Source organism: Armigeres subalbatus, chromosome 3 (assembly GCF_024139115.2).
Source record: "Armigeres subalbatus isolate Guangzhou_Male chromosome 3, GZ_Asu_2, whole genome shotgun sequence".
Taxonomy (NCBI): domain Eukaryota; kingdom Metazoa; phylum Arthropoda; class Insecta; order Diptera; family Culicidae; genus Armigeres; species Armigeres subalbatus.
In genome coordinates, this window is record NC_085141.1 from 106,116,664 (window position 1) to 106,125,571 (window position 8,908).

The 8,908-nt window shown below is 37.3% G+C and overlaps 1 protein-coding gene across 2 annotated transcripts; it reads right to left on the minus strand.

The window, feature by feature from the left end:
* Positions 1 to 223: 223 nt before the first annotated feature.
* On the minus strand, positions 224 to 1,657 carry LOC134219135 (alpha-tocopherol transfer protein-like). 2 transcript variants are annotated; one of them, XM_062697833.1, is made up of 4 exons: positions 1,505 to 1,657; positions 950 to 1,435; positions 435 to 890; positions 224 to 377 (listed from the first exon to the last, which is right to left on the minus strand). In XM_062697833.1, exons 2-4 carry the CDS (start codon positions 1,362 to 1,364, stop codon positions 337 to 339), a joined length of 912 nt encoding a protein of 303 aa, XP_062553817.1. In that variant the 5' UTR covers positions 1,365 to 1,435; positions 1,505 to 1,657; the 3' UTR covers positions 224 to 336. The 2 variants fall into 2 exon arrangements, with proteins under 2 accessions (XP_062553817.1, XP_062553816.1); XM_062697832.1 differs by having other exon boundaries at positions 1,500 to 1,652.
* Between the last annotated feature and the right edge of the window lie 7,251 nt (positions 1,658 to 8,908).

An 8,908-nucleotide genomic window follows, 5' to 3' on the forward strand; every position in this document is an offset into this window, starting at 1 on the left:
TGACACGCGGTGCCACTGACTGAGCTCACTGTTGTTGGTGTTCGTGGCCTGTTGCAGGACCTTGCACTTTGCTTTAGAGTGCACATTCTTGATTGCAATTGCGAAACATTATATTGTTTTACATCGTTGAAATTTTTGTCGCATTATCATATTAATTATCAAAATCCATTACTTAATTAAAAAAAAGAGAGTAAATTGTGCAATTAGAACACTGATAAACAAATAATTAAATACCTATTTTATTCTAAAGTAAGTTAAGTATTCTTCTGTTTATTATAAAAACGTTACACATTTAGGTACTGACTTGATAATTCTCAAGCAACACGGAGCGAGTTACTATTTATCTGGATTTTCAGTATATCCATAAGAGTTGTACTCTGAAAATATGTTAATTTTTATAATTCGGTCACTTTAGTTTTTTTTGCTTATCTCACCTGCAAAATAGCCCTCGTAATGTTGCAACAATTCCCCTAATACTTTTCCGTCACACTCCGGGGCTTCCGATGTTCCGCCATACTTTGGAGGCAAACACTCCGGACTGATGTGCTTCGTCAGCGAGTTCCAGTTCGTACCGTGCATATAAGTCTTTCCTCGCAGTTCTTTGCTCATGAATGGTTTCAGTATCGCAAACAACACATTGTACATCATACCATTGTTGACGGTATGCATTCCCTTGGTCCGAATCGGAGTACAATTCTCGATCAAATCGAACAGGAAGTTGGAGCTACGTGGGGTAAAGTGCGAAATATGGCTCATCGAAAGACCCTCCACGTCGAACAGAACCTTGCAACCATTCCGCTGGGCGTCCGGGTTGAGCATTAGAGCCAGGCCACCAATGCGAATAGCAGCGATGAACTCCTGCAAGGATATCTTCGACGGGTTCCATCGACCTACAACATGCGGGTTCAGTTTTATTATCTTGAAATGTCAAAAAAAAGACTTTACTTACGGCTCATTTCCACGACGAATATCACCGCTCCATCGGCATCGTATTTCGGCAAATATCGTATAAGACCTTCCTCGAATACATGTCTTATCCGGGCATAGGGTAGAGAATAATCAGCTTCCTTATACAGCAACCGGTACCCGTGATCCAACAAGGCGAACGTCCTCTTGATATCATTTTCATAACACTGCAAGTACAGCATCACAGACCAGTTGCTTTGGTCGACCTTCAAATTCAGGTTCCGTTTTGTTTCCGTGAGTCGGCGTAATTCGGTCAAGGCCGTGACCGTTACCTCTGACAACTCTTCGTGCTGTCTCAGTTGTTTGTCTTCTTCATATGCTGCTCTGTTAAAACATATGCTATAGCCATCGCCCAAGTCCACGTAGGGATGATTTCGTTCATTGAACTTGACCGCCATGCTGTCTCTCTTCTGCTTGCAATTTGCGACTTTACAACTTGAATACCGTGCGTTCCGGTTAGTATTTCTAACTATTTTCAAAGAATATAAGTCAAATTCAGTCGAAGTTTAAATAATTAATATTTTTTACAGTACAGTACAATTACTACTCGATATTAGGTAGTCAGATTCATCTAGATTTAACGCCGTGGACTTTGGGAAACCGAAAAACGAAACGAATGGAACAATGAAGAATATGCTACTGAGTAGGTCAGCACGCACGCGGTAAGCATCACTCGAACGACTGGCGGCGACTTGCTTGGCGGTATACTATCCATATTTTGGCTACGCGTGGTTTCTAATATTGTTTGAGCTGAATCTCAACGAACTCTTATTTTCGTGACTCTCTCTTCTCACCTGTTTACCGCAGGTGGTAGGGTGGTTGATATCATTGATATGAATAAAATTTAGGCGATGGACTGGTTTGGTGGACTGGTCGTCTGTTTTATTTTATGATTATAATGCGAAGAATGGAAAATTGCTATTTTTAGCATATTATCGTGGAAGCACCATGTTTGACGCAGGTCCGAACTCGGCGCACTTTCATATCAAACGATTCTTAAAAGTTAGAGGGAATGACGGCTTTGGCAGGTTTTGTTCTCTTATTGTCAGGGGGTTTTTTATGACTGATTTTGCTCAAATTTGGCCTAAACATTCTTTGCATATCAAAGAATATTGTGGCCAAATTTCATAAAATTTGGTCGACAAAAACCCCCCTGACAATAATAGAACAAAACCTGCCAAAGCCGTCTTTTCCCCTATTTATTTATTTGAAGGGCATTCTCAAAAATTGGATTTACTATTGGCACATTTTAACTTATTTGAATCTTCTCTCGAAGGACAGGCGTCCTTGGTGTTGGAGGACCCACCACAAATCCTGCATTTGTCAGCCATGTTGTAATGTTTGGTTCCATGGCCTCACTTTTGGCACTTACGGCACTGAGTTAGGTTCTGGAAATTCCTCCGGGCTGGCGTGTAACTCGGATATGGGACATAATACAAGCCTTCCCAAATATTTATATATTATTTAGTTCATTTTTGTTGAAGTGAACCAAATAAAATTCTTAAGAAATGCCTCTCTGGGAAGTGTCAGAAAGAAAAAAAATTCATCTTAATTATTGTGTTTTTGGCGCAACTTTTGTAATCATTTTTCAAGGCTCTCATAGATGTGTAAAATGTATCCGCAGTACAAATAGGATTTAATAATGCAGCTGCACACTTTCGTGTTGGAGAAGCTCGACCGGGATCTCGTCCTTCCCAGTAGCTTTACTGTTTTTCAGCTTGTTTAGAGCCTTTTTAAACTCGCTTGGCGTTGGTGATTCCACAGCTTGACCATCGCCGACTTTGTCCATCCTGCTCCTTGATACACCTTCATTTTCACCGTTCAACAAATCTTCGACATGCTCCTTCCACCTAGCTGCCACCATAGTCTTGTCTGACAGCATATTCTCCTCTCGGTCATTACACATGGCGGGAACTGGCGCAGTCTTATGCCGCGCGCCATTGACAGTTGCGTAAAACCTCCGCGTGTCGTTTCTATCCATTCTTTTTTTTAACTAATTTTATTTGCTAATTATCTTATACATGCATTCATCTCTTAGACTAGGTGTTCCGTGTTTTCTTAACACTATCATCCTTATTTGGTATGTTACAGTTTTATATATTATTAATACATTTCAATTGCCTCTGGCAGTTAGGATTTTTCCTCTGGTTTAATTGAACCATGTAGGAATTACAATGTTTTCAACTTAAACTAAACTTAACCTATTTTATACTAAGGGTACAAGGAGTTAATCGTTGCAATAGAAGATTGCAACGATTTTCGTCTAAAATTGGAAATTATTTTGATGGACATTTGTTGCAATGTCTCAATACTCTCAATATTAGAAATTCTATGAAGTTCATTGGTACTATACCACGGAGGCAACTTCAGAATCATTTTCAAAATTTTATTTTGAATCCTCTGAAGTGCCTTCTTTCTGGTATCGCAGAAACTATTCCATATTGGCACAGCATTCAACATGGCAGGTCTAAAAATTTGTTTGTAAATCAAAAGTTTGTTCTTAAGACAAGTTTTGATTTTCTGTTTATAAGTGGATATAGACACTTAATATATTTGTTACATTTGGCTTGAAGGCCTTCAATGTGATTTTTAAAAGTTATTTTTTGATCTAGCAGAAGTCCTAAATATTTAGCTTCGCTAGACCAGTTAATTGGAACCCCATTCATAGTGACAATATGTCTGCTAGAAGGTTTCAAATAAGAAGCTCTCGGCTTATGTGGGAAAATTATAAGCTGAGTTTTGGAAGCATTCGGGGAAATTTTCCATTTTTGCAAGTAAGTTGAGAAAATATCCAAACTTTTTTGCAATCTACTACAAATGACACGAAGGCTTCGCCCTTTGGCTGAGAGACCTGTGTCATCTGCAAACAAAGATTTTTGACACCCTGGTGGTAAATCAGGTAAGTCAGAAGTAAAAATGTTATACAATATGGGCCCCAGTATGCTGCCTTGGGGAACACCAGCTCTTACAGGTAACCTATCAGATTTAGAATAGTTTACCTGCAATGAGCGATCTGATAAATAATTTTGGATCAGTTTAATAATGTACAGAGGAAAATTAAAATTCATCAATTTTACAATCAAACCTTCATGCCAAACACTGTCAAATGCTTTCTCTATATCAAAAAGAGCAACTCCAGTCGAATATCCTTCAGATTTGTTGAGTTGAATTAAATTCGTGACTCTTAATAACTGATGCGTGGTAGAATGCTCATGGTGAAAACCAAATTGCTCATCAGAATTGTCATTATTATGAACCATCATTCTATTTTAATCTTTTCAAACAGTTTGCTTATTGAAGAAAGCAAACTGATTGGGCGATAACTAAAAGCCTCAGCTGGATTTTTGTCCGGCTTCAAAATAGGAACAACTTTGGCGTTCCATTTATCTGGGAAGTATGCCAATTGAAAACATCAAGTACGAGACACTGAAGATGGCCTTACTGTTGAGGTCGAAATACGTATCTGTCAAGATACAATTAGGTGGTGGAAATGAATGTATTAACTCGTCTTATGACAAGTGAAGACATTCCACTAAAAAGCTCAAAATAATTTTCTTATGGAAACATTTGTTAAATAAATTAACCAAAAAGGATAAAGAGGTCTCAGGAAGTTTTTTGATAAGTATGTAGAAAATCCCATCATCACCCGGGGCTTCCATATTTTTAAATTTTCTAGTAATAGATCTCACTTCATCCAAATTAGTTCCCAACGAAGGGTCAAAAACATTCTCTTGATTGAGAATGTCTTCGAAGCTCCGTGTAACCTGATCCTCAATTGGACTAGTGAGACCTAGACTTAAATTATGGGCACTCTCGAACTGCTGAGCAAGTTTTTGAGCCTTTTCGCCATTTGTTATTAAAATTTTATTTCCTCTTTAAGCGCTGGAATTGGCTTTTGAGGTTTTTTTTAAGAATGTTCTTTAATTTCCAAAAGTGTTTCGAACTGGGATCCAACTTCGAGACATTATTCTCAAAGTTGGTATTTCTCAGAATAGCGAAACGTTTTTTTAATTTCATTTTGCAAATCTCGCCAAATAACGCGGGATCGCGAGTTCTTTGGTATTGCCTTCGCCTCACATTTTTAAGACGGATCAGTAGCTGAAGATCGTCTTCAATAATAATGGAGTTGAATTTAATTTCACATTTAGGAATTACAATGCCTCTGGCTTCGACAATTAAATTTGTCAAAGATACGAGCGCATTGTCAATATCACTTTTGGTATCCAAAGGAATATTAACATCAAAATTCTTATCGATATATGTTTTATATAAATCCCAATCAGCTCTATGATAATTAAAAGTAGAGCTGATTGGATTATAAATGGCTTCTTGTGAGATTTCAAACGTCACAGGAATTTGATCAGAGTCAAAGCCAGCATGAGTTACCAATTGGCCACACAGCTGACTTGAATCCGTTAAAACCAAATCAATTGTCGAAGGATTTCGAGTGGATGAAAAACAAGTTGGGCCATTGGGATATTGAATAGTATAATATCCCGCAGAACAATCTTCAAATAAAATGTTGCCGTGGGAATTGCTTTGACCATTATTCCATGAACGGTGTTTGGCATTGAAGTCTCCAATTACGAAGAATTTTGATTTGTTGCGAGTCAGAATTTGAAGATCAGCTTTCAACAATTTCTTTTGATGCCCATTGCATTGAAAAGGCAAGTAGGCTGCAATGAAGGAAAATTGTACAAAATTTGTTTCAACAGAAACTCCCAAGGTTTCAAAAACTTTGGTTTCGATCGAAGAAAATAATTTATGTTTGATACGTCTATTAATGACAATGGCGACCCCACCACAGGCGCTGTCAAGACGATCATTTCTGTATAGAGGTGTGCGCCGATCCAATATTCGTCGGCGGCGGCGTTTGTCAGAATTTTGGTCGGCGGCGGCGGCATGAATCGGCGTGGCGACTTTTCATTACGTTTTTCTAAAAAAAATTTGTTGCATTTTTTCGGGATATTTTCAAGACATTAAAAGAAGATTTTTTTTATTTTCGCTTAAAAAATCTAATGAACTTCTCCAGAAAAATCTAAAGAAAAACCAAAATTTGGAAAATATTTTAGGATTGTTTGAAGTTTCGAGAAATCTTTGGAATTACCAAGAAAGGCTCTTTTGAATTCCCAAATAAACTTTCAGTTAATTTCAGCAGAAAATTTGTCGCATTTTACATAATAAACTTCAAAATTTTCACAAAAAAATGTTCTTAACTTCTACAGTAAAAACTTCGGAAATTTATGAAAAGTTCTTGTTGAGTTTCTGTTGAGTATTCTTCCAAATTTGCACAGAACATTATTGATAATTGTAGTAGAGTGGGGCTGGTTGAATGGGTGTTTTATCGCTGCCTTTCTCAGTCTATAATAATAAAGACGGCAAGTTTGGCATGGCCTTGAGGAACTTCCGGAGGAATTCCTTGAGGAACTTCCGGAGGAACTTCCCCACGCCGACGTCGCTGACTGAAAATGCTCTATCACGTCGCCGCCGATAACATTTCAATATGCGCACAGCTCTAGCACCCATAAGCTCGATTTTTAAAATGTCCTCATTGGGTCATCAACTGGAACGATTCAAGGTTCCAGGTCATGAAAAACAAATACACTGAATAAGTTCCAATCCCTTATTCATGAGAACTCACGAATTTTAAGCCGACGAACCGGCTCCAGGTTGGCCACCTAAAGGTTACCAAACTCCCCTGGAAGTACTCAGTATGAGTTTTAGTCGCTTGTTTGAGGAAAATCCCGAATTTTAAGCCGTCGAACGGCACCAATATGATCAAATCCGTAATTGTCCTCATTGGGTTCCCACCGGAACCGGCTCCAGGTTGGCCATCTGAGTGTGACCAAATTCACTTGGAAATATTCGCCGTTAGTTCGAATCGCGAGTAAAATCGCTAGCCCTGAGAAGTGCACTTGGAATTAAAATATCTGTGGGTAGTATCAAAAAATGTTTCCAGCAAACAGAAAATAGAGCCGCACAGCACGAGAGTACAATGCGGTATGTGTTCACCCTTTCGTTACTAACCCTCCTTTTGAAAACGATAATAAAAATCTTTTTAGCTTTTATCTTCCAACATTTTTTTCGCAACTTTGACCAAAAAAGCGGAATTTATTCAAGTTTCAAGATATTTGAGGATTTCCAGATTGGCCACTGGTTCCGCAGTTATTCCGGATTTAACTTTTTGCGATTTTCCAGAAAAAAACAAACCCTTGTCATGTGACATATCAAACTTCATGATTTAAAAAGGTATGGATTCAATTGTTTTGTGCTTTCTGGACCATATTTGAATCGATTGTAAACGGTTAATGGATAAACCGAGTACCGGTTCAAGGGTCAATTTTGTGAGATACGTAAACCCCATCATGCATATCAAACTTCATGATTTCAAAAGTTATGTCATTCAATGGAAGTTTTGTACATCATACACACTCAGATTCATTTTATGAGTTCGGTAATATTTTTCACTAAAAATGTCCGTGAAAAATAATTTCACTGATGTTTCGGTTATCCAGGAATATTTTACCGAAATTCTGTGAAATTCTACCATAGATATACTATATAGATATGATTCTACTGAAGTTTCGGTTCCTACCGTGTCAATAGCGAGATAGCTGTTAAAATTACCGAACAGTAAAACGTAGTCCATTTCCGAACTATCGATAGTCAACTATCCTAGTCGAGTTTAGTACTTTCCATTTAATTCGACCTCAACTGTGAGACCGTCTTCAGTGTCTCGTACTTGACTCGACTCGAAATACGTTTCTGAAAAGATAACAAAACGTAGTGCAATTAAATGGAAAGTACTAAATTCGCCTTAGACAATACAATTAAATGAAAAGTACTAAACTCGTCTTAAACAGTTGAAGACATTCCACTAAAAGAGCTTAAATATTTTTTCTTTCGTTTCGAGAAATGTCGAAGCTGTTCGACGTTTTGCCGATTTTTCTTTAGTCGGATTTTAGTCTAAACATCAACTGAATATTGCAGGTAGGTAATAAATATCTCTTTTGGTTTCCCATCATAAGCAATATGATTTATTTATTTATTTATTGCTATAGTAGATTATGAAATACAATAAAAAGCGTAAAAAAAATTTTTTTTGCTAGAGTTGTTTGTAATTATGAATTTAAATTGTTGAATTTCTTATGTTTGTTTTTTGAAAATATGGTTTAATGTTATGCCGAGACATTGTTAAGTCAATAGCTTCGCAGTGTTGATTATAAACAACCATCATTCGGTTAAGAGGACCAAATTTGGCATAATTTGTTCGACGGTGGTTAGTGAAAAATAATGTCCTATGTCGAAGTAGCCGAGAAGGTATGTAAAAATTTAATTTCGACAAAATTTCAGTTGAGTCAACATGTTGAGATACTATATCGTTAACAAATGAAACCGTTGCAAACTCTCGACGCTGTTTCAATGTTTGTATGTTTATAAGCATGCAACGTGATTCATAAGATGGAAGAGGAAATGACGTCCAACCTAATTTACGAAGAGCGTATAGTAGAAATTGTTTTTGTACTGATTGTATTCTTTCTTCATGTGTGGTTAAGTAAGGCGACCATACAATGCTACAATACTCCAGTATGGATCGTACATATGAAAAATATAGTGTTTTGATTGTGTAGGGATCCTGAAAGTTGAAACAGAAGCGCTTGATAAAGCCTAGTATATTATTAGCTTTGTGAATGATTGTGTTATAGTGATCAACAAGAGTTAGTTTTGAATCTAAAATCACTCCTAAATCCCTAACTCTTTCACTCCTTTCTACAGTTTTGTTTCCTAGTACAATTTGTGTATTGGGTGTTGTTCTTTTTCTCCGGTGGTGTATATTTCTTGGAAGAAATCTCCAAAAAGATTACAGATGTCTTCCGAGGAATTACCGACGCGTTCATCTAGATACATGGATGAGGGAAAATTGTCTGATTTTAATTTTGAT